This window comes from Mandrillus leucophaeus, unplaced genomic scaffold, assembly GCF_000951045.1.
Source record: "Mandrillus leucophaeus isolate KB7577 unplaced genomic scaffold, Mleu.le_1.0 Scaffold795, whole genome shotgun sequence".
Lineage (NCBI taxonomy): Eukaryota > Metazoa > Chordata > Mammalia > Primates > Cercopithecidae > Mandrillus > Mandrillus leucophaeus.
In genome coordinates, this window is record NW_012108641.1 from 856263 (window position 1) to 883226 (window position 26964).

General features: G+C 42.0%; 1 protein-coding gene across 2 annotated transcripts in view; it reads left to right on the forward strand.

Moving 5' to 3' along the window:
• TSPAN5 (tetraspanin 5) overlaps positions 1–26964 on the forward strand; it is a 184727-nt gene that overhangs the window by 128883 nt on the left and 28880 nt on the right. For both annotated transcript variants that reach the window (XM_011967246.1, XM_011967245.1), the window contains exon 2: positions 19908–19958. Coding sequence is in view for 1 of the 2 variants with exons in the window: in XM_011967245.1 (XP_011822635.1) it covers positions 19908–19958 (51 nt within the window). In the remaining variant the exon portion in view is untranslated. The remainder of the gene's footprint in view (positions 1–19907; positions 19959–26964) is intronic.

Genomic DNA, 26964 nt, shown 5'->3' on the forward strand with positions numbered 1-26964 from the left:
ACATCCGGGCTTTTTACAGCCTTGCTTTTCCAGGGAGCTCTGTGCACTTCACAGATTACACCATTAGTCCTCACAGTTGTTCCCGGAGGTAGGTAGGATCACACAGAGCGTGTAGGGGTGAGAACAGAGGGCTGGGGCGAGTGAATCTGAGAAAAGCAGTGGGTTACTTCTTTTATGTTAGCATTTCTGCTTTAGGCAGACTTCTGTATTTCCACCTATTTTCATATTTTCTTCAAAGCATTTTTCAAGTGATAAGTCATTAGCTTCATGGCTGCAGAATGAAGTAAGGGGATATTAATATAGCTATTGAGAAATAAGAACCTTCACTGAAACATTTTTAGGGTCGTTAAGAGCAGTTGTAACTCTTGGTTTGGGTGTGATTTTTGCCTAGAATTTGGAGTATATTTAAATTGGTTTTAAATTCTGAAATTGAGTGATCAAAAGAAACCTCTCTAATGATATAGTTGTCTAACATCTATTTGGTGTAACTCTTTGAAGGTGCAAGATTAATATTCCTAAAGCCCAGCTCTGATCAGTTCATAATTTTCTTTTGTGTCTTTTTTAACATTATGAGCTTTGGATTCAAAAGACCTGACTTCATTTCATGGGCTGGTTATATAACCTGTCTGATTCTCGCTTACCTCCTCTATAATGGAGGTAATAATACCCAACTCAAAGTGTGGTGGTTACAATTAAGTGAGATCATGTGTGTGAGATACTAAGCACAGTCGATGTCAATAAAGCTTTAAAAAGGCGAAAAACAGTACAAAATCCAGATTCTTTGATGCTATGTTTTAGATGCTGGCTTGGAATCACCTCATAACTGAGTTCTTAATTTCTAGCCAAAGACAAAACCTCACTCTTCATTTTTCATGAAGCAGAACAACCAATACAATTTACATGAAGCTAAAAAGCTTCATGAAGTAGTACTTTATCTTGCCACATGCTATAGCATTCTGTTCCGTTTCATTGAGGAAGAAAATGGCCATTAAACTCTGATATCAAGCAAGTTGCAACCTGTTTAAAAAACAGTGGTCTAGAAGGCCCTGCATCTCCATTTCTTAGAATTCTACCCCCTGCCTCCCTTGAGACCTGTACCCCCTCATGAAATCTTCCCTCATCTTGGCATCTGGTGGCCTTCTCTGAACTTATTTTTTCTCAGTCTCATTTATGACATTTACTGCAAATTGGTGTTAATGTTCATTATTGATTCATAACTTACCTCTATGGTGAGATGATAAGTACCATCAGGGCATGAACTCCATTGTGCCATCATTTATCAACCTTTGAACAAAGCAGGATATCCTGCCCACTGAAACCCTCAGAGTATTTGTTAGGAAATTGCCTGGTGTCTGGGATGCTTCCTTACCTTTGTGCTGACATTTGAAAGTCATAGAATTAGAGTTCGTGTGTTTACCCTTGGGAACAGGTTCCCTCTCGCCATGAATACTATCTAGTTTGGACGTTGTCACCGGGTCTGCCTTGGATTTCTTGTGTATGTGAAAAAGAATGACATTAGGTTGAGATTGGTATTCTAGCTTCTAAATGGAGATTCTCAATTTTCCTGTTTCCTGACTTGATTTTGTTGGGCCTCAGAGGCTCCTTTCAGTTCTAACAGTGTTTGAGCAAAAATCAGCCTCCTTTCTGATGAGACCCAGCCTGATATCTTTAAACCTTGAACCTTTGCAGCATGTACCAGTTAATGATTTTAGCCTATGAGACCTGCACTTTATAGCCTAGGACACCTTTTGATGTGTCTGTGTATGTAAACGGTGATCTGTAGATTCTATATGTGAGGATATTTATATATGGTATTTTATTCATATAGAACCATTCATCTACAATGAGAAAATAGTATACAGACCAGAATGGAATATTTATATCTTAATTATACAGATACAGTAAGTCCTCACTTAATATCATCCATTTGGAAACTGTGACTTTAAGCAAAATGACATGTATATATAAGAAATCTAATTTTACCGTAGGCTAATTGATATAAACAAAAGTTAAGTTGCTAGGACATATTTCTGGTCACAAAAACATCAGCAAACTTCTAAGTAAAGATTCAAAACACTTTTAATATTAAACTTTGAAATAAATGTGAGCTATGTATACAGAACTCAGGAGGTGAAGGCTGCAGTGAGCCGAGATCTCACCACTGCACTCCAGCCTGGGTGACGGAGCAAGACTCTGTCTCAAAAAAAAGAGAAAGGATTAATAAAAGCAAAATAGTTATTTACTCAGTGATTCAATGATTTTAGTTCATGGTTGAGAGTGGTCGGAATCTGTCCTGGTATATCAGGGCACAAGGCATGGACCCACCATTCCATCACACATCCACACTCACTCAGACAGGGACTGTGTGGACACTTCAGTTCACCTAATGCACACATCTTTGCGATGTGGGAGGAAACCAGAGTACCCAGAGAAAACCCGTGCAGACATGGGGCAAATGTGCAAACTCTACACAGACAATGGCCCTGGCCTCTCATCAATGTTACTGAAGGAAACGACGTTGAACAAAATGACATTTCTCGAAGACCTGCTGTACACCACATCTCACATTTAGATCCCAGTTTTGAGAACCTAATGATAAGATTTCAAGAAGAGCAGGACCCATTTTATGTTTACACAAATTACCTACTCAAGGGTCAACCTCATTTTAAGGAACTGATTTAATTTAGGAAAGCTGTTTCTTTCTCTTTTTAATCTAATTTAAGAAGCTCGACATTAATAGTAATAGATACCAGAAAAGTGACTGTGCAGCTCCATAGACTAACAAACCTGGCCATAGAAACATCTATCTTGGGACAATACCTTTGTAAAATGCGCATCAGAAATATCTAGGAAATTATAGATAAAAAACATCTTTAACAATTTAATGATACAAACAGTAAAAAGATTTTTAAAAACATAACTGCATAGTAAAGTCTGGGAAAAGTTACTGGTACACAGGTGTAGGCAGCAAATCTATTCATAGTCAAATTTTTCTCTTTTGAGTGTTGAACAGTTGCAGGGACTTATGAAATGAGTTTTGTTTAATTCAGTACTCAGAATTCACAGACAAGCTTCCTTATTTAGATTCTTTCCCATCTAGTCTGCCATTTACCAGAGCTAAAGTGTGTGTCAAAGGAAGCAGGATTTGTCTTAAAGGCGATTTGGAGAAAATCTTCCTTCAATATTTAAGTGTCTGGCAAAGTCATGCTCACATGGATGTCAGTTTTGAGAGGAGGAAGTTTAAAATCAGGTGGCTTATTTACATTACTGGCTGAAAGCCTGTCTGATAGGATGACATGGAGACTAATTAATCACCTAGGGTCTCCTCATTTACTAATCACATTGCACAAAACTTCCCTGCTGACTGAGGCTCAAGGGCAAACCGTGGGCTTCCAGCCAGCTTATTTTTCATAAGCATTATGGTACCGCTATAAATTAATGTGAACCTAATATATTCTGTCAGCGGTTTACTTTCCCAGGGCGACCCTCTCTAGTTAAACAGTTTTAAATGAAATCTTGTATCAAAAATGAAAAGAAGTTTCTTGCAAAAGGAAAAAAGAATTTTAAGTCCTCTTTGCAATATTTTTTCCCCACAGTATGTGCTATTTCAGTTCTGATAAAAATCTGCTAGATTAGCTGAATAGTGCACAGATGACGTGATAGTTTCTTTTTGTTATCTGAAAAGTGACCTTATGTTGTGCTTAGGTAAGAGCCTTTTTAATTACACTTTTAATGGCAATAATAGTGTGTTTATTGAGTGCCTACTATATATAACACACATACCTTAACTCATTAATCCACATATCAGTGCTGTGTGAATGCTAGGCAATAGTCTGTATTTATGGGTGAGAAAATTGAGGGTGTCAACTTGCCCAGGCCACATCCATTAAATGCTGGGGCCCAGATTTGAACCAAGGTTTGTCATCAGAGGTCAGGCTCATTTGGCTGTGTCACTATTTATACTTTGTATGATCCCTTTGTACTTTCTGTTTTAACTTCAGGAAATCAGCAGTCCTCTTAATTTTTAAAGATAAAGGCTGGGTGAGGTGGCTTATGCCTGTAATCCCAGCACTCTGGGAGACCGAGGCAGGTGGATCACTTGAGGCCAGGAGTTCAAGACCAGCCTGGCAAACATGGTGAAACCTTGTCTCTACTAAAAAATACAAAAATTAACCAGGGGTGGTGGTGCACACCTGCAATCCCAACTACTCAAGAGGCTGAGGTAAAAGAATCGCTTGAACCTGGGAGGCAGAGATTGCAGTGAGCCGAGCTCACGCCTCTGTACTCCAGCCTGGGCCACAGACGGAGACTCCGTCTCAGAAAAAAAAGACATAATTTTTATTTCCATGTTGATTTTTTAATGTTCATCTGAATTAACAAATCATTTTAGAAGCTTGTTGATCTCTAGCACATCCTTTTATATCTTCAAATCACTTTAATGTCATGCCACGTTTATTCAGAGAACAAAAAATTATGGATGTCTTTAAACCAGAGGAAACAAGGGAAGCTTATTCACATCCCTCATGCTGTTGTTCATCAAGAGACTCTTCTAAACAATTCTAACAGAAAAGGAAAATTCCAGAGTGCACACACATGGATAGTTTCCAAGGCAGTGCTTGTTGAGAACCCAGCCTTCTCTCCTGAAGCTGTGAATAGTTTGTCTTATATGTAAATTAATTTCCAAGAGTCTGTGCAATAAAGTCTTATATAAAAGAACATATAAAGGAATGATTTGTCAAAACCCATTTTCCTTGTTAAAAATACCTAACTAAGGAGAGAGGTTGATATTCGGTGGCTTCTGTGGGCTCTGCGTTAAGCCAGTACTTTACTTCTTAGTATGCAGTGCTGATGTTCTTGGTTGAAAGGAATCCATTCCATTTCTTTTTATAGTGTCATGAAAAGTTGGAAAGAGGAAAAACTGAGCTGAACATACAGAATAAATAACTAAATGGTGCCATCAGGCTGCCCTTTTGTTTTCAGACATCCCCCCTCCTTCCTCCTTTGTGAGTCACTGAGCCAGTAAGATGGATCAAAGATGCCTCAGTGGATAGAACATTTTATGTGGAGGTTATTTGTCATCCACAACAAAGGACTAATTGCCTCTGTGCCTTCTTTCACATGATAATCAATGGATTGGGATCTCTTGATTGTGTCCCACGCATCCTGCATTCATCTCTCAAGATGTTTTAGGTGTTGATTGAATTTATAAAGCATCAGAAAGATGACATCAGTTCAGTGCAACTATTAAGGGAATGTTAAACAAGAGTATGGAAATATGAAAACAGAGCTTGAAGTGAAGGCACCTGTCATCATTCTTTCTGTAAACGTTGATTTGATCAGAGGTATAACCACTGTGATAGCTATGAAGAAGGTCAGGATGGAGCATTTATTTCAAAAGGCCCACCAGGAGAAAATTCAGTTCCTGTTTCAGCGTGCGCTTGAGGTTCTCACAGATGACTTCTTGGATGACTTTGTTGCTAATGTTATCAATCAGGGTTCCTTTTAAAGATGCTTTCCGAATTCTGACAAGAAGTCAGTGTGCTCTCAGTCTAGTTTTCTGTAGTGGATTTGCCTAATGTGGGAGGTTGGGCACGTAGGCCACGGGAGCCTGTAAGTGTAGAAAACACCATTCAGCTCATTCTGTACAATGTCTGAAGCTTTGAAGTTACATTCTCCTGGCATTTAAATTATTTCAAAGGCAAGATGTTTACTAAAATGTACCTGCAACATGCAGTTATTTCTGAGGAACTTTTAATATTGACAGTTAAATTAGGATACTTTAAAGTGAAAGAATGATACATTGGCTGTAGCACAGACATCTGTTTAAAAATGGTCACTTTTCCTCTCTGTAAATGTATAAATGTCCTATATTTCTTAGAAAAGAAAGATTTCATCAGTGAAACCAACAAAAAAAAAACCAGAACCCACAAAAACAAAATAAAATTCAAAAACACACACAGATATGTAGACATAGAGAGAGCATTTGTGGTAAGTGTTTTAAACATAGCTATTAATATCTCAGCAGCCCCCTCAGCTCTGATGGCGCTGACATCCCACAGGGCAAGCCGAAGCAAGCCAGGGAGTTGGAGAACAATCTAAGACACAAACTCTTCTGTGGTACAATAACACTGAGTGTCAAGGACTGTGAAGGGTCTGAGATTTCACCCTGCATGCCGGCAAACAAGTTATCCTGCCACAGTGTCACAAGTCCCGGCAGAAGGCATCACACTGCTGGGGCAGAGACATAGGACTTTATTCATCACAGCAATGCCAGGAACCAGAGGATCAATATTTTTGTACACTTTCCCTGAGCCCTAATTCTTACAGGGTGGTGCAGAGAGGGCCAGGTGATACATAGTGAGTTGTATTCTAGGAGAGGAACCCTGAACTTAGGGAACTCCGATCTTTTATAATGGGCAGTAAGCCTCCCTGACCCTTGCTCTGTAAAGAAATACTGTATCTTTCAAGGCTATCTGCTGTTCAATTTTTCTTGAAAAGATAGTAATGAAGGACTCACTTGTAATGTCAGTCAGTGCCTTGCTGATAAGGTGGCTCACACCTGTAATCTCAGCGCTTTGGGAGGCTGAGGCAGGTGGATCACGAGGTCAGGAGTTCGAGACCAGCCTGACCAATATGGTGAAACCCCGTCTCTACTAAAAATACAAAAATTAGCCAGGCATGGTGGTGCACACCTGTAATCCCAGCTACTCAGGAGGCTGAGGCAGGAGAATCGCTTGAACCAGGGAGATGGAGGTTGCAATGAGCCGAGATTGCACCACTGCCCTCCAGCCTAGGCAACAGAGCAAGACTCAATTCCCCCCCTCACCCCCCAAAAAAGTGTAGATGTGAGAATTGTCTCCCCACACGAACTGTTCTGGAAATAGGCACCAGATAAGTACCGATTCCATGAATGGCTGATCTGCGCCGCCTTCTAAAGGCAGTGCAGGTGCCAGATGACACAGCCATAACTGCAGCATTGTATCTCTGTTATTTTAACTGATGGGTAAAAGGTGGTATTTTAATTTATCCTGTATCTATGCAACATATTCTTTTCCAGATGTCTTCCCTGTGTTTGACAATCACAGTCTTGTGACATTGCAGCGGGAGTTATTAACCATTTACACTTGAGGAGACTATCATTCAGTGACTTGACCAAGGTCACACACAGTTACTCTGCAGCTCGCCACTACACCTGGGGGCTCCTGACTCCCCATCTGATGGTCGTTGGAACACATTGTGTAACTCTGCCTCCTTTTTGTCTCCTACATAAGGTAAAGGATATTTCTAGATATTACAGAGGTGCCCCCAGGCCAGTCCTGAGTTCCTTCTTGGCAGTTTCCATGCCTCCCAACTCATCTTACCCAGCCACATCATGCACAGTGTCTGGTGGTCATTGATGGACTCATTTGAATCGAGAGAAGTTACTTTTTCAAATGCTTTCTTGTTGCTCTATATTTTAATGTCCACTTAATGGAACACAGTCTCCACTGTTGCCACCCCTTTGCTTAGTAGAGCTGGCCCCTTTCTCTCCTTAATGCATAATTGCTCTGTGGGCTTTGGTGTCACGTCTTTCTTGGTTTCCTACTGCTCTTTTGTCTAATTCTTCTGAATCTCCCCTTTGGGTCCCCTCTGTGCACTGCCGCAAAAATCTTCATGCTCTCTAAGACAATGCCTTGATTCTCTTTCCTCCAGACTGTTCGTGGCCTTAGTGATAACCACAATCAGTTATTTATTGAGCCAGGCATGTGCCAGGCACCTTTTCATGTGCCACACACTTTCAGCACATGCATTATCTCATTTAGTCTTCACAATGACCCCACGGCATAGATTCCACTTATCTCTGTGTTTTGTAGAGGAAGAAATAGAGGACTGGCAAGTTAAATTACTTGTCTAAGGTCACAGAGCCAGTAAGTGGTGGAACCTGAATGCTAAGCTAAGTTTGACTCTGAAGCCAACTGCTGTCCATCCCCCAAATTTCCTTGTGCAAGAGTCAGGATCTTTCCACATCAGTGTCTGACATCTGTCTTGGTAGTAATGCCTAAAACTGAAATTTCTCTCAAAATATTCTCCACTTCTAGTATTCCTAACTTTGTAAGTGACACCAAAAGCCTGCCAAGTTGTTTAAGCTAAAAACTGGGACGTTTTCTTAGACTGCACTCTTTTCTTCACCTCCCAGGACATTCCCCTTCATCCATTCATTTTTTTTCCTTTCCTTTTCTCTTGTTTTTCCTTTCCTTTCCTTTCTAACAGACTCACCGTCTCACTCAGGCTAGAATGCAGTGACGTGATCATACCTCAGTGTAACCTTGAACTCCTGGGCTCAAGCAGTCCTCCCACCTCAGCTTCCCGAGTAGCTGTGACCACAGACACATACCACCACGCCTGGCTGATTTTTTAAATTTTATTTTTATATTTATTTTTTATTTTCACTGTGTTGCCCAGGCTGGTCTCAAACTCCTGGACTCAAGCAATCCTCCCACATTGGCCTCCCGAAGTGCTGGGACTACAGGCTGAGCCATTGCACCTGGACCTAAAGGCCCATCGTTTTAACCTTGCACCCTGCTGCTTCCTGCCACTGAGTCCATAGAGTCTCCGCCTTTTCATCTGCTGTTTCTATCTTGCTGCGGCTGCCTCTTCCTTTTTCAGCTGGTGTCATTCTCACCAAATTAGTAGCCTCCCAATTTGTCTTGCTACCTGCAGTCTCATCTCTCTTCAGTTCATTCTTTGTACTGTGCTGGAATGATGTTTCTGAAATGCAAATCTGATAACTATTTTGCTTAAAATCCTTGGTTGACTTCCCATGGCTTGCTGGTCCCTTGGTACCCATAACACATACAGCCATGCTGATCAGGCCCCCACTTAGCCCTTCTAGCCCAGAGGTTCTCAAACTTTACCACATGTCACAATTACCTGCAGGGCTTGTTAATAAGACAGAACTTGCTGGGCTCCGCCCCCAGAGTTTCTGATGCAGTAGGTCTGGAGCTGCCTCAGAATTTGCATTTCTGACAAGTTCCCTGGTGCTACCACTGGTGTGGGGACCATAGCCTGCCTAGTGCCTTGTCTGGCTCTCTCTGCTCCAGCCCTGGAACCACATGCCGGTTCCTGAAGGGACATGCTGTTTCAGGCTTTGATCCTTTTGGATAAGCTGTTGCCTCTACAGGAGATAGTCTTTCTATTGCCTTCTCTTTAAAATACAGTTCAAGTGTCACTTCCTAGGAAGCTTCCTCTGACCCCTGCAGTGATCTTGTAGTTTCTGTGGCAACCCGTGTGCATCTCTAGGAATGCTCCACTTCTGTAATTGAGTTGTCATTTATGTATCTCCCACCCACTCCCACTAGAACATTAGCTCTTTAAGAAAAGATATCTATTTTCTTCTTCACCCTTCTATCCCTGGCACCTAGCATGGTGGCTGGTATATACTGCAGATATTCATTAAATAAATGGAATGATATAATCCTGCTTTTACCTTAAAAAAATAATTCCATTTTGGATTTTATTTGTGTTCACCTTTATCATACCTTGTTTTTAAATGTCAAGATAGGCTGAGTGTGGTGTGGCTCATGCCTGTAATCTCAACACTTTGGGAAGCTAAGCGGGGAGGATCACTTGAGCCTAGGAAAAGTTAAAAAAAGAAAAGTCAAGATGTTTCAACATAAAAACAGTGTGCATCTGACAGTATTAAACGTTAGAAGCTGCCATTAGAGAGAGCTTATAGCTCAACTCTCTAATGCAAACAGCAGTTTATTCCTACAAAGGCTGATGTTTGTCTATAGATAACTTACTTCTCATGCCTCTGATTTGAAGTGCTTGAGTAATTCCTCAGTCCTTCTCAGCCTTCAGAACATTTCTCTGGTATGTTTTTCAGCCTTGGATTTATCTAATCAGGGAGTTACAGATGGAATAGTGCAAGCCGTTCTTTTACTGAGACAAGCAAAGATTAGTGGGCTGTAAACTTGCAGCCTCCATGTTTCCATCCAAAAGAGGATGTCTCATCCCTCACTTTCCCTTTTACGTGCCTGCATTGCCTGGGTAATTTCCAAGAAGAGTATCAGTTTGATTGCTTGCACAGCCCTCCCTTTTCTCCCCTCCCCATCTCAGATGACTAGTTCCTGCCAAAATGTCAAGCTCCAAACCCTAACAAAGGAGTTTCCAAACAAGACTGTCCCTGGATTGTAGACATTTCTTCAAGGGGTGCCCCGGCCTTCTTCTGGTGTAGTGCAAGTTCAAAGGCAAAGAGCCCTTTCATCCTCTGGGAAAACAGAGAACACAGTTCCAAAAATGCTTGGATACCTCCAAAGAGACCTCCTCCCCTGCCTCACCCCTTTCCCAGGCTCTGCTCTGTGGTGTTTTTCAAGAACCATTGGATTTTAGCCATATCTTTCTGTTTCCATAATTCAACAAGCAAGCAGCGGGCAGCTCTTTCCTGCAGGTGGATGTGTGGCTGAATTATGTATCCCTCACACAGCAAGTAACAACATCTTGTCCAGTAGTTCAGAACAACTGGTATCTCCATTCAGTTATTTGGAAAGAAATATCCCTCTGCCAGAGCACGATTAGTCTCTGAGCACCATCAGTCTCATGCCTGTTTTGCATGTCTTGTAGCTCACTGTAAGCCTGTCACAGGATTAAAGCATGAAAGCAATTAATCTGGTCTCTTATTTATGTCTTAGGACCAGTCTTAATCTGTTTTGTGGTGTTGCTACAATAGAATACCTGAGACTGGGTGATTTATAAAGAAGAGACTTAGCTCACGGTTCTGCAGGCTGGGAAGTTCAAGAGCATGGCCCTGGTTTCTGGCGAGGGCTTCCGTGCTGCATCGTAACATGCCAGAGATGCACAAAGGGGAGACAGACACATGCAAAGAAGGATCAAACAGGAGAAGGAACCTCACTTAATGCCAGCCAACTCTTCTGGGAAATAATTCATTCCGAGAGAACTAATCCAGTCTCAGGAGAGCGAGAACTCACTACTGTAAATACAAGTGTTCAGTTACCTCTAGAGTAACTGCAAGCCATTCATGAGAGCTCTGCCCCCATGACCCAAACACCTCCCGCTAAGCCCCACCTTCTGACGCCACCACATTGGGGATCAAATTTCAATGTGCATTTTGGTGAGGGCAGACAAACCATGTCCAAACCATAGCAGTATACTTTTGGCTGCATGTAACAGAAAGCCCCCAAAGTAGCTTTAGCTAAGATGAGAGGCACTTACTTAAAATAGGAGCCCAGGGGATTGCATGGAACCCAGCACAAGGAGTGCAGCCACAGGTCCCAGGATAAGAATCCGGAAGCAGTCAGGAACATAAGCTTCTTTGGGTCTTTTTTCTACTGTCTATGTCTACATAATATCCCCCAGTCTATTCTAACATGAGGAAGGTTGACAAAAATCACTTTATCCAATACCAGACGCTTGGGAAAAGGGAGACTCTGGCCCAGCCTGGTATTCATTGGAACAGCTCTTCCTAAGTCATATGTCTGACCCTAATGACTCATCTGTCCAGAGAGTGGGAGAAGGCCCATCCTCCACAAATATGCCTACAGGAGCCCCCGATGGGGCAGGGCCAGTTTTCATCAAGGGGGATGTGGATGGAGGAGCTAACTCGATTAATATTGGTTGTTATTTGTATCCCACATTCTTCTGAAAGGATTCTGTAAAAAATAGGTACAATGAAACCAAACCCATTCACATAGGATATCATGCAAAAACCAGGAGCAATAAGGTTAGGGAGAAGAAAGATGCATCTAAAAGCCCTGATGGAGAGAAACTTCTTTAATGCGGAAATTAAATTAATCAAAATTAGTGGATTTAAAAGTTCTAAGACTAGTCACCCAGAATTCATGAACTAGGTTGCTAAGAAAAGAAATGGAAAAGATGTAAAATTAAGTACCATATGAATATCTGACTAGAGTGTGTTAGTTTCTTTTAAACGCATGGGATACTGTATACATTTTTCCTGGAAGGACCCTCAAGCTGAAATTGAGGAGAGGATGAATGGGAGGCAGGATGCTGCCACTTCCTATGAGCACATGCTCTCTGGTTAGCACAGGCCACATCACTGATCCCTGTTATCTGATCCCAGGTCACATCACTCTTTCATAATCCTCTGTGTTTGGGTGTGTGTATGTGTAAATGTCAAATAAGAGCACATGCAGCGAGTGATACCGAAGTTCAGGGGGGAGAGAGAGAGAGAGAGAGAGAGTCTCTGATCACTGTGAACTAGTATATTTTCTTGTACTTGGAGGAGGCAGGATGTGAAGCTGCATTTCATATTGAACAGTTGTAGATGGCAGGGATGGAGGGGCAGGTTGAGAAACGTGTCAGGAAAGAGGCAGGAACTGATGTTAATGAAAATACTGTGCCAAGCACTCAGTGCTTACATGGTCACATCAACACACACAATTGCTTTGTGCAGTTCTGAGGTGCCCTTCTTATCTCCATGTGACAGGTAAGGACACCAGAGCTCTAGGAATTCAAGAAACCCTCCAGTGATTGTTTGTCTCAGGTGAAACCAGAGTCCTCACCACAACTGCAAAGCCCGACCCAGCCTGGTTCCTATCATCCTCTGTTGTGGCTGCGCCTCCAGACTTTCCCTGGAATGCTGTTCCCCCGACACCCACCGTTCACTCCTTCACGTCTTTTGTGTTTTTGCTTATATGTCACTTTCTTAGTGAAGACCTCCCTTGTTTTCTCTACTTTCGTATTGTAGTGTCTCCTCTGTCTTCTGCCACATGACAAGCCTCTGACACTGATCTCTTTCCACAGCACTTCCCATTTTTAAAAATTCCCTGCATCTACTCACTTATGTTTCTTTATATTGCCTTTCTCTTCCAGCGCACTTCAACTAGAATGTCTACCCCAGAAGACCAGTCACTTTGTTTTGTTTCCCAGTTTGTCCAAAGCCCCTAGATGACCTCCTTGCTCGTGGTAGATGATCAATAAATATTTGCCAAATGAACGAAGACCCTTTCCCAAGATCATGAAACTACGAAGCACTGGAGTCAGGGTTCAGCAGGCAGGGTGCACTCGGGCCACACTGAAAGGAGGCCATCAGGACTAAGTGACGTGAGAGATGGTGACCCTGGCCCGGATGGGACATGTCCTGTTTACAGTTTGAGCTTTATCAGTCACGCCATCTTACCATGAGGACTCCGGACAGTTTGAATGCACAAACTGGGACATGGAGACCCAGTGGGAAAACTGGGATTGACTTTCTGCATATTGAATTTTCCACCAGCCCACAGTTACTCCTTTGACATGTCCAGAATTGTGCCCAGAGGTTTTTTATTCCTGAAACAAGTCCCTCCTCTATAAAGACACTTATTTTGTTATTATAAGTATTTAGCACATTTGTGTGGACCCCTGCTAAAACTGGAGTGTTGTTCAGACTAAAGTGTCAGAAAATATATAATAGAAAGTACAGGTGCTGCAGTTTCAGGAAAATACATCTTTCCTAATGGCACTTCCCCCCTTTCCTCCTTTTTGTGCCAAATTTTAAAATGCATTTCTCCTGTTTATTCAGGCAGAGATTAAAACTTTCTTAAAGACTTCATCAGAATGTTGGGTTTTTTTCCATTCATTGTTATTTAGGATGGTATTTTTGCGACTCCAATTTAGGTGAGAAGATTAACTCGATCTTTATTTTCCTCTATCATATTTACCTTGTGTGCTGTTATTTTGAGTCTGTTCACAGGATCCTGGGCAGATGCCATCGATGTAATTGCTGTATTTTTAAGCAAAGAGGATTTAAAGTGTCAATTTAAGAATTTTCTGGGAGCTTGATTTTACTATATATGTATATAAACTTTTTATGAATAAAAGCAGAGGTGTTGGAATTATATGTAGATTTTAAAATAATTTATTTTTAAAAAGTATACAAACTGAAATTTATTTCAGAGAGAATTCAGATAGCAGCCAAAATACCCAGAGAAGAAAACTGCCCTTCAGAAGTGCCACTAGATCAAGCTAGTTATGAAATTGGCACCTGAGAATAACTTCTGTCAGAGAGGATGTAAGTCTTCGGAATTTTGAAGAGCCATAGTCTCTGTAGAAGATGCCAGAAATGTAGGCATTATCCTTAACACCTCCTTTTCCTTCCCCTTTCTCCCACCCCCACTGAAAATGTCAGTTTTACTTCTCAGTAGCTCTCAATTCCATCCATTTCATCATGTTTCAGCCCGGGACATGATCAGATCTTGCCTGTATTACCAAAGTCACCTCCTTTTGGTCCCTGTAGATCCACTCAGACTCTAATCTTTTCTGCGGCCCAGATCCTCATTTTTCCAAAGCCCAGATCTGCAAAGACCTGCCTGCCTAATCCACCCCTGCTCACCACACATAGCTGGCCTTTAAATGGCTTCCTGGCACTTGTAGGGGAATGACTGGATTCCTTAAGGTGGGCTACAAGGCCTGCATGGGCTGATCCATGCTCGTGTCTCTAATTGCAAACCTGCTGTACCTTCCCCACTTCCCCCATTCTCTGTGCACCAGCCATACCAATTGCCTTTTAGACCTGTTTACTTGTCATGCTTTTCTCTCCACTGGGACTTTGTACATTCTCTGCCTGAGACACTCTTCCTCCTTTCTTTGCTCATTAACTCCTTCTCATCCTTTGGACTCCCTGTGCGCATTTCTCACTCAGGGAAAACTTCAGATGCCCTTCCGGGTCAAATCCCCCTGTTACAGTTTCTTTGGCCTTATATGTTTCTCCTTTGTAGCACCATCAGGAATGATTTTACATTTTACTCTTTATTTGATGGCTGTCTCTCTCTCTCTTACTGGACTGTACGCTCATTGTAGGCAGGAACTGTTTCTGTTTTCTTACCTTCATTTATCCCAAGAGAAAAGTAGTGTCTAGTACAAAATAGGAACTGAAGAATATTTGTTGCAGATTATAAATGAATGGATGAATGGCTTCTTGAAGTATCCATTTTTATACCAGTTAGAATAAGGCACTGTACTAATTTCAAAATGTTGGAGGTTCAGCAAGGATGAAAACCACCAGATAGGGAGGAAAGGATCTTCCTCTTGTAGAACTCAGAGAAAAGTGGGGCAGATGTGTCCCTCCAGAATTAACTAATCACCCTCATCACACCCTGGGGCCATTTTCCTCTCCAGCTGTTCCCAAGGGTCAACTCTGCTGCCTCTCCTTCCACTGTCAGCCTGCTCGAGGGCCGTTCTCATTCCCAGGTGGGAAAAACGTACCTTTGATGCCTAGAAATTAAAAGAGTAATTTAGAGTCTTAGGGCATGAGTTTCATTATAGTTCTCCATCCCTGAGCTTGCTCTATGGACAAACATTCTATGCATATTCGGAAAGTATAATAGTTTTGATCTTGGGCTAAGGATTGAGATTTTCTCAGCAATGTAGCTCAGGCACCTTTATGATCTTGGGAGAAATACTTAAAATTCTTTTTTTTTTCTTTTTTGTTTGAGATGGAGTCTCACTGTGTCACTAGGCTGTAGTGCAGTGGCGCGATCTCGGCTCACTGCAACCTCCGCCTCCCAGGTTCAAGTGATTCTCCTGCCTCAGCCTCCCAAGTAGCTGGGACTACAGGCGCGCACCAACACGTCCAGCTAATTTTTGTATTTGTAGTAGAGACAGGGTTTCACCATGTTGGCCAGGATGGTCTTGATCTCTTGATGTGGTGATCTGCCCACCTTGGCCTCCCAAAGTGCTGGGATTACAGGCGTGAACCACCGCACCTGACCTTAAAAGTTCTAAGTCTCAGTTTCCTTATCTATAAAATGGGGATTAAAACAATATCTAGTGCCTGGGATATTGTTGTGGGATACTTTGTACCAACATTATTCTATAAAAATATAATGCAAACCACTTATGTAGTTTATGTTTTCCATAGCTATCTTTAAAAGGTGTAATGAAATTAATTTTAATGTATCTTATTTGACCCAGAATATCCAAAATGTTATCACGTCAACATGAAATCAATAATAAATATTAGTGAGATATTTTACATTCTTTTTATTCATATTAAGTTTTCAAAATTCAGCCTGCACTTTACACTTAACGGCACAGCTCAGTTTGAAACAATAGTCATGTGCCACGTAATGATGTTTCAGTTAACAACCAACTGCATGTACAGTGGTGGTCCCATAAGATTTTTATACTGTGTTTTTACTATGCCTTTTCTATGTTTAGATATGTTTGGATGCCAGATACTTACCATTGTATTACAGTTGCCTACAGTATTCAGTACAGTGACATGCAGTATAGGTTTGTAGCCTAGGAACAATAGGCTATACCATATAACCTAGGTGCGTAGTAGGCTATACCATCTAGGCTTGTGTAAGTACACTATGATGTTTGCATGACTACACATTTCTCAGAACATATTCCCTTTATTAAGCAACACGTGGCTGTAGTTTAGCCATACTTAGCATTCAACAAATGCTGGCAAGATTATTGTTATTTATTTTAAAACATCAAAATTTGGGTTGACAAACATTTGTACTGCACATTTGCGTATATTGCCATGTGGGAAGATGCCTCAGATAAGATGCCTCAGATACATTTTTTTCTATTTCAAAAGAGTAAGGGGTTGACTTTAAGAGTTCTCAGCTATTTCCTGCAAGTGGGCCTCCCTGGGTTTCAGAATGAGGTCAGTTTGGTGGTTTATGGTCGTCTTTTCTTTGGGAGGTGGGAAGGGAAACTGAATGTGCCTCAAGTATTGCGTGCCTGTCTCTGTTTTTGGCTCTTCTCTGTTTAATTATTTGGAACTGGAACAACTTGATTTTAAAACAAAACATATGGTCTGAGAGTAATTGGGAGGACATTTGCTAGTGATGTAGCACTGAAGGTATGTATCAAGTTGAGGCCCAGGCTTGCACCACTTGCTTGCTTAGGTATTGAGTATTTTCCTTCACTTCAAATTGTGTTCTTTCCCAGTTCTTAAACCCTTGTTTGGAAAGTCACAGTGAAAGCAGGAAATACAGGAGCAAGATTGTAAAGGAAATTGTGAGTCTTCTTTAAATCCCCTACTTTTTTTCTCTCTCCTCTTTATGGAAAACCATTGGTTTCCAAGCTATTTATATGGCTCGTGAATGAAAAAAGTTGTTTCAAAGTGCCAAGAGGAGAGAGGAAAACTTTATTTAAAAAGGAGAATGTGGACCCACCATTGAATTTCTCTGTTCTTCTGCTTAACTCCATTGCTGACACCAAAGTAGGGAACAGAAGTTCCACAGCCAATGCTTATGTGAAGGCAAGATTGTTGTCTCTCTTTACCTTTTCCACACCCCTTTGCTTGCTGGGGGAGGAGTATATGATATGCTGATCATGTACCATGTAATTCCAGCCTGAATGCCTCAACTTTTTATATCATGGGGGCAAAGGGGAATTTATCAGGACTGGTAAGAATATGTATTTCTCTCGTTCAAGTCTCTGCTCCTCTACTTAGAAGCTATGTGCCTCTGAGCAAGTTATTTAAACTGTCTAAGCCTCATTTTCCTCTTTCCTAAAAAGGGGATAATAATAGCGCCTATTTCAGAGTAAAACTGTTGTGATGCTTAACAGAGACATTGCACACAAAGCACTAAGCGCAATGCCTGGAAAGTAATAAAAACAATTCTTAGCGATCAGGCACAGGTCTTCGGCAGGAACGTGTCCACCCCATCAGCAGCGGGAGGGACAGTGAATACTGCATCAGGGAAAATAACCAAACATTTATCCATGAGGAGCTTCAGCATTGGAAAGTCAGCCATTTCACTGGGTTGTGTTTGATGTCAGTGCGTTGAAGTCAAAGCCTTAACTCTGTGCTTCTCTGCTTCCTAGGTCTCATGGGAGCCTGGACACTCACTTGTCAGTGGTCGTTCTCTTTTGCCTGGCACCTATAAATATGAGAAGAACATGCTGAATTGTTTTATTTTTGTACTACAGAGCCCTAAGTACCTTTGAGTCATTTGGGGATTCACTTGTTTTGGATCTGAAATGTAAAATGAAATAGCACTCCGACCAGGGCTGAGCATGATTTTTCTGTTGGGATAGTGAAACGAGAAATCTTTCTGAACACTTTCCAAGGAGTCCGCTATAAGAGCAAGGGGTAGGAAGAAAGGGGTCTTCAGTTCTTGCCAAATCAAGGACATGCTTTTCTGTATAGGGCTCAGATTGTATTGTGTGTTGCCTTGCTTCAATGTCAGATGAGTGTCCAGAGCTTTGGGAAGGTCTGCTTTTGAAAACACCACTATGTTTTCGGAGTAGCTGGTTGTCTTTTGTCAGTCCCCTTTTCTTTCTGCTCTGCCATCTGTCCAAGTCCCATTTGGATTTATTAGTCATTGCTTACAAAGTATCAGGAACTCCCTGCTGAGAACCATGAAACCCTCGCCCAGTGGGCAGGTCTCAGATTTCCCTGGAACTGTAAAAAATAACCCCTCTCGCTCATGTTTTTCTTGCATACCCCTCAGTGGACCACTTTCTCCACATTAACTTAATCAAGATGTTAGTAAAATAAACAGTGTGCTGCCATCAGACTGAAACTTCTTGTCTCTTTTCAGTGTTCAGAAGGGAAATTGAGAGTTGCTATTGATAATAAACATGAAGCATATCTTTACTCATGGCCAATTACACACAGTCCTGATCATTGAATTTTTAGTGGGTGGACAGCCCTGTACAATGTGTCATCAAGTCTGTGTCACCCCAGTTACAAAACACTCCATTGTTTTCTATATCAAGGGGGAGAAAACAAATTATGAGATACCATGGATTTTAAGATACATCCCAATTTCAGATGTGTTCAAATGTGGGGAAAATATGTGTATCTTATAGCAGATGGAATACAGTGAGAATTAATTAAAATGGAAAGCCCTAGGCCGGGAGTGGTGGCTCACACCTATAATCCCAGCACTTTGCGAGGCCGAGGCGGGAGGATTGCTTGAGCCCAGGAGTGTGAGACTAGCCTGGGCAATATAGTGAGACCTTGTCTCTACAAATAATTAAAAAATTAGCCAGGCATGGTGGCTTGCACCTATGGTCCCAGCTACTCGGAAGGCTGAGGCAGGAGGATCGCTTAAGCCTGGGTAGTTGAGGCTGCAGTGAACTGTGATCGAGCCACTGCTCTCCAGCCTGTGCGACAGAGTAAAACCCCATTTCAAAAGAAAAAGAAAAAGAAAAACAGTAAAATGGAAAGTCCTCCGGGTTATCACCTGTTCCTCTCCTGGCATCCCCCCAGTCCTCAACACAACTAATTGACAGAATGGTGAGAGGTGTGGGTATGTATGAGATGTGCCTCTGCCTTGGGGCTGAATGTGTAGCTCAGTCCCATGTGTTGTATACTCTGTGTATATATGAAGTTGTGGAACTGAGTTGAAACCAAGAAGGGTGGTGGGAGGTCCTCTGAACTAAAATTTACACAATCGAAGTTTCTGAAAACAGAACTTAGGAATTTTCTTTGCGTTACATTGATAAGATTCTTGTTACTTTTTGAAGGCATGATCAAAGAGGGACATCTGAGGCTCTGCATGCCCCTCCCTGACCTGACCCGTTTGTAATGGCTCAGTGCTGAAGAGAACATGCCACCTCTTCTAAGTTCATGCCTGGAGGGCTTATCTGTTTTCCAGTGACCGCAGGCCTCAGATCCATGGGGAATCTGTTTCCTCCCCTACCCTAAAAGGCAGCATATTAAATGTTATTGATAATTTCATTGTATTCAGGATTCTACCTAATTATTATTCTTCATAATCTGAATGACTTCTAACCAACTGTGTGTCTCCAGCCCTAGTGCTGTAAAAATTTTAAGCAGAGGGATTATGGTATTTATTTTCCTGGTAAAGATGAGTGCCCATACTTTAGGAAAAGCTATTTCCCAGCCAGGTAAAGCGACAAAAGAATTGACTGAAAAATTTCTTCTTTATATTAGCGGCATTTTCCCTTATATTTACACTGCTTTCTTTCTTTTTCAGTTTTTGGGAATAACGTTTCTTGGAATTGGACTGTGGGCATGGAATGAAAAAGTAAGTTGAATATGAAAATGCACACATTGTGGTTGTTAGAGGCTGCACACCATATTATGTATTATCCCCGTTTCTCTTTGACAGCCACAGAGTATAAACATGGCTTTTTAACGAGAAAAAGTGTTGGTGGAAGATTAATGTCATATTCTCAAAGACACTTTAGGAATTGTGCCTAAATTGATGACTGCATCAAAATAATTACTGAAGTAACAATACCAAGTGCTCAACAGAGAATGTACGTTGGAATTTGATCAGTTAGCCAAAGATCGATGTTCCTATGGGATATTTTCTCACTCAGGCACAAGAATTCCAGTAATGATTATAAATATCACTAAACCACCTGTAGCCTTTTTTTCTCTTCTGCTTTTTCTCTTTAACCCTTTGGAAGATAACTCAAGCCATAAAAAACGATTTTTTTAGTATGTTACATGATAAACTATTAGCATGTGGATTGAAGGAAGTGGGATATAACTTCATGTTTGAGTATCGGATACACTCATCGCTAATGTAAATAATGGCTGCTGGTGGCAAATATTAAGAAATATACAGTTTATGATAAAATACAGTATAATAAAAGGGAAATCTGGAAATACAGAGTAATCTACGTGACAGTGAAGATACAGTGTTCTGGGCAGTTTCTGCTCTAAGAAATACACTCATGCAGACATCGCCTGTGTCCATACCTCTCTTCCCATCGCACCTTCCGATTTTTCTCTACAGCTTCCCCTACTGAGGCCACCACTGGAATTCAGCAATGAATATAAACCGCCCTCCCCTTTTTCCTTCCTTCTTTGCAAATGAAATCACCTGCAGCATTTTATCTATCCTTGTATCTGGCTATACACAAAAGCTTTATTATCTCCCACCCTAAGGGCAAGGGGATGGATAGACTGGTTAAAAGTTGCCATAAACTAAAATTTAGCTTAAATTTTCCCAGAAGACCATTCTTTGATCCCATAGGTATTTCACCCTCTAGTCTGACCCTGGTCTGAAGCTGAGAGTTCCTTTGAAGTGGTAAGTGCATTAAGAAAGGAGAGAAAAACTGGGAAGGTCCAGTGAACAAAAGCCCCTCAGAGGCCAGTAGGCATTTCCACAACTGAAATAATGTTCGGACAGACCACATAAAACAAAACTCAAAGCAAATCCTGAGTTTTGCAAATGAACCATCCTGTATTTATTTACAGAATTCTTCTACAGAATGTAAAATGTTTTATGGAAAATGAACCACTTCTTAGCAACAAGAGTAACTGGGGCTACCTGGAGTTTTGAGGCAGGGCAGTAATTACGTATGAGATGAGACAAATTAAGCTCCCAAAACCGAGATAATTTCATCTCTAGAAACTTTTACATTGAATAACGGTTGGTCTTGTCTTGGATTATGGTTACTTTTTGCCTCAAGCCTGTTGTGAGCTTGGAAATTTGTGGAATCTGGGAAGTTGGTTAGATGCCAGATAACATAGCTTTTTATAACTCCTTCAATAAGAGTCCATTTCTATCTGCTTTGAAAAAATGCTGGAAGGCATTAAATGAACTAATTGTCTGTTCTAGCAATAAACAGCAGTTGGTAATTTTGAAGTTTTTTTAATTTTCTCTTTATGAAATATAATTATCTTTTTGTTTCATCAGTTGCCTCAAATGCCTCTTCTCTGGTAAAATCACAAACTTCTAAAACTGGCAGTGTCATACAAATATCAGAGCAAGGGGATGTTGTGGTCTTTAGGGAGGGATGAAATAGCAGTTCCTTTTTTGTAAGGGCCACCATCAGCCAATAGAAGATTTCTCTTGAGATCCGAAGTTAACCTGGCCAAGGTTACCCACCTCTGTGTAGCAGAACTCCATAAGCAGGGAGCAAATAGAGGCAGCAGAGGGTGAAGCCGGTGTTAGCTATGCACTAGCCCAGTTTGGTGAGTGCTGGCCATGTGGGGCCTGAGTGTGGGGAATACAATGAGGGATGCAGAGTCCCTGTCTCATGGAGCTTGCATTCTATTGGGTCACTAACGAAAAGCAGTCACTGCCCAAGTATGTTTGTCCAGGTACTGGTGAGTGCTGGCAGGAAACATCAGGTTAGAGAGTGGTGAGAAAAGGAGTCTTTTAGATGAAGTAGTTGCTAACAGCCTCTCTGAGGAGGTGGCATTGGAGCAGAGACCTGGATGAAGGAAGAAGGATCTGCAGGGTACCGGGGGAAGAACATTCTAGGAAGAGGGAATAGCAAGTGCTGTGGCCCTGAGGCAGGGACTTTGGTGACTCCAGGGAACAGCAGGAAGGCCAGTAGGCCTGGAAGGGAGAGAGCAAGGACAAGAAGAGGTGGGGTGTGTTGCCAGACAGAGGCCGGACTGGGCAGAGCCCTGCAAGAAGTTTGGATGTATTCTAGGTACAAGAGGAAGCCACTGGAGCATTCTGAAAAGTCTAATAAAACTTTTGTTTTAAGACCACTCTAGTTGCTGGGTGGGAAAAGAGCACAGCTTTGCGGCTTTGCTATGGACTGAATGTTTGTGTCTCCCCACCTTGCCAAATTAATTTGCTGAGGCCCTCATCCCCAATGTGATGATATTTGGAGGTGAAGCTTTAGGGGGGAGGTAATTAGGTCATGAGGGCGGAACCATCATGAATAGGATTATTAATGCCCTTCTGATAACAGAAGAGACAAGAAAGATTATTTCTCTGTCTGCCAGGCAAGGACATAACCAGGAAGAAAGCCCTCACTAGACACCGAATCTGCTAGCACCTTGATCATGGACTTCCCAGCATCCAGAACTACGAGAAGCAGATGTTTGTTGTTTAAGTCACCCAGTCTGTGATCCGTGTTATACAGCCGACTAAGACAGGGGTAAACAGACCTGAGTTCAAATACTGGCTCCTCCACTATTTGAGATGTGTGGAACCCACACATCTCATCTGTGTGATGTTGGCCAACTGAGTTAACTTCTCTGAGATGCCCTTTCCTTGTTTGGCAATAGGTATACTATTCTCACCTTATAGGATTGTTGTGAAGATTAAATGAGACCTCCCTCAACACAGTGTCTGCTGTGAGGCAGATGCCCACTGGAGACATGGCTTCCTCCCCTGGACACATGACCATAGGCTGTCCACTCTTAATATGGGGCAAGAACACAAAGGTAGTTTTGAAAGCAGCCTCAAATTTTGGGAGAGTTTCAGACTCCAATCTATGGACCAGAGAATTGGTTTTGTTTTGTGGTCTCTTGAGGAGGATGTAAAGTGTATTGATCTCCTTGGTAACTGCAGTGACTGCTCTCTCAAAGCCCTTTGGGTTAATTTCTGAGTTGGGCCAGGCCTCTGCTGGAGTGAGTTTTCAAGGTGTACCCCAGCCTGGTAGACAGTGTGGTGGACACTGTGCACCTGCTGAGCTGACACCACCAGCCCATGAATCAGTACATCCCCCAGACCCAGATGTGGCGACATTTACTTATAAGAGGCCTGGAGGGTAAATCCCCAAACCAGATCATAGCTGGAAGGATGAGATTTCCACTAGAAGAAACACATTTTCTTAACAGATAGGACTTTCAACATATTCATGTGAAGTACAGAAGCATTGAAAGCAAAAATGATTACCCCACACTTAATATCAGTCTGAGTTTTAAACCTAGGGCTAATATTGCAGTTCAACATTAAACATAATAATTTAAAGAATTCATTTTGTCTGAGTTCTAAATCAACTGTAAAGATGCAAAGGATGACTGTCTCTGGGGAAGCCGATTTATGTGCAATTGTTCAGTGATCATAGGATCTGCTGTTTGGAAGGAACATTAATAATTATGTGACATGAATCACCTCCACAACATCCTTCACAACATCCAGTGATAGTCAGCTCATTCATTCAAATAACATTTATTGAGCACATAGCATGGGCAGGGCTTGTGCTGAATTCTAGGGAAATGTGGATGACGTGTCATAGTTTCAGTCCTCATGGAGTTTATCCAGTTGTAGGAAGGGTATGTGCATATACATAAAATAATACATTGCAATAAATGCTACTTAGGGGTGTATATATGTTTAATGGTTCCCACAGCAAAGTGCTTACCATTTCCTTCTCTTTAGGTTGCCCTTCCTGTTGGAAAGACCTTCGTTCCACCAAATTAGAATCATGTCCCACTAGTTTTCACTCACTGATTCTGGATCTACCCTGTTGGATCCCACAGAATAAGTCTTCCCACATGTTAACCTGGGAAGTATGTCAGGGTGAGGTCCTGGTTCCTTCTGAGTTTCCAGGCTAAACATCTGCTTCTCTCTAGGTGGTCCTTGCAGGATGTGGGCTGGAACCCTTGTCCATTTTGTTGGTGCTCATCTGGCCCCGCTCTGCTGTGTTTTCTGCACCATGAAGAGGAAGCTTTAGGGGCTGTAGAGTGTGTGGCTGGATTGCGTCCTTTCTCCCCTGATCAGTCTAGCTTGGGATCCACTGTAGATTACAGTGTCTGCAGCTCACTGAGAATCCCAAGTTGGTTGCAGACCCAACTGGTTACCCCATCCACCCCACCTATGGCTGATTTTCAGAGGCAGTCGCAGGATTCCACGATGACACAGTGATATTTCAGTCCACCTGTCCACCTGCTGAGATCACTCCAGAGCCTCCATCTAGCATCTTCCCCATTCCGCCCAGCTTGGTTTCAGCTGTACATTTTGATCAACCTCCTCTCTCTATTCCTTCTGCTAAGGCAGACTGTCCAGTTGCCCCACCATGCCACCTGGGAAGATTCTGATTCAGTAGGTCCAGGATAGACACTGGGATGCTCTATTTTAACAAACCTCCTAGATTGTTGTGACTGCAGTCAAGTTTAGTTATCATCGATAAAAGCCAGTGATATGTCGTTGAGCGGGCCAAGGACAGAGCCCAGTGACATGTCACTAGAAATTTCCTTTGGGGTTGACACTTATTCACTTATGTGTGCCCTTGGGTGTCATCAGTCAAGCAGTTTCTAATCCATCTACTTGTCATTACATCAGACTATATTTCTGTGTCTTGTCTTTGTAGATAGATGGTATCTTTCACTTTTTCACTGATTAACTGGCCTAGGCACTTAACTGAACCTAACACTTTCTTATTGAACCCATGCTGGGTCCTGAAGCACATCATTTTCTCATCCAGGTACTCGGGAACCTTTATCAGCAAAGCAAGGACTAAGGCATAATGCATCACTCCTCAATTCTAGAAGCATTTTCCTCACTTGGCTTCCAGGATATCATACTCTCCTGGTCTCCATACCTCGCAGGTGGTGCCTTCTCACATGGGTTTGCTAGTTCCACCTCATTTCCCTGACCTCTAAATTTTGGAGTGCCCAAGGGTCAGTCTGAGCTTTCACTCATCTTAAGAAATCTCATCTAGACTTGGAGCTTTACATGCCATCTGTCACTGATGACGTCCAAATTAATATTTTTGCTTCCAACCTTACCTGAATTCTAGACTTGCATAGCCAGTAGCCTACCCAGCATCCACACTTAAATGCCTAGTGGGCTTCTGAAACTTAACGCATTCAAAACAACACACCTGATTGTCGTGCCCTCCCAACCTGCTCTTCCCAATTGCAGTAAAGAAACAACTCCAGTCTTCTACTTGCTCATTCCCAACACGCTGCTTTCTTTTCTCCTCATACCACATTCAGCCCATCAGCAAATACTGTCTTTGAAACTATATTGAAAATCTGATTTCTTCTACCACCTCCGCTGTTATACCCTGGTCTAAGTGGCCACCACATCTTGCCTGCATTTGTGCAGAAGCCTTCCAATTATCTCCCTGCCTCTGCTCTTGCACCCCAATCCTCACCCTAGGGCTGTTTCCATGCAGCAGCTGGAGCAATCCTTTGGAAATGTAAGACAGATCCTATTACTTCTCTGCTTCTAGCCCTCCAGTGAGCTTATCTTCTCACTCAAAGCCATATATGGTGCCCATGGCCTGTGTGACATTTGCTTTCATACTGTGTCCTTCCTCACTGTGTCCTCTGATCCTACTTATCAACTTACTATTCCTCCCGCATCCTAAAAATACCCCACCACCCCAGGGCCTTTGCACTTGCCCCTGCTGGGCATGCTGTTCCCCAGAAAACCACATCAGTGCTGTCTTTTACTTCCTGGTTTCTTCTCAAATGTCACCTTTGACCCAACCCTTTCTTCCCCTTCCTTGTGTTTTTCCATCTCATGGGACTCATCACTTAGATGCTAACAAGTTTACTGCCTGGACTTTTGTTTACCCCTACACTCTAGTATCTAGAATGTTAGATGGCACGTAGCAAGTATTCAAGAGGTATTACTTATGAAAGAATGAATGAGCAAGTGAGCAATGACAGCATTCTTTAAAACACTGGCTCTATCATGGAGTTATAGAAGTCAGTACTTGCCTCACATCTCCAGTAAGCATACTATATTAGCGATACTTACAGAATAAAAGGAGGTAAATACGTGTGGTTTCCAGAGTCTGACTTGAGAATAATACGGGGTTAGAAACAAAATACATATATTGTCTATATCAGAAAAGAAAAAAATTACTTCTGTTGCAAAAGTGGAAATCTATATACGATTATCTCATTTCATGGAAAAATTAGGGATGCCTTCCTTTTCCATTTTGCCCAACTCTTATGCTTATTACTTAGTTCTTAAGTGAGAGCAAGAGGGAGAGTGATCACTCACAATTAGAAGTAAAGGTATTGGGGCAAGGGAGGACTCAGCTTTTCAGAGGAGGGAAAACGCCTTTCCCTGATCCTTAGTGTGAATTGAATGTTCCCATTCTGCCCCTGCCTCCCTAATACAGCACTTAGCCCACTAGGCAGAGCAGATACCTACTCCTGGCTTATCTGGCCTGGAAACTCCTTGAGGACAGGAGCCTGTCTTTGCCCTTTATTCTCAGTTCCTAGCACAGTGCCTCCTACACAATGGATGCCCAGAAACTGTTTGTGACTAAGCCAATGAGAATATGCAAAAAGAGCTTTATACATTGTAAAATGCTACACAGGAAAAAAATACTGCTTTTTATAAAGGAGTTGCATTTGCACTTCCCTGA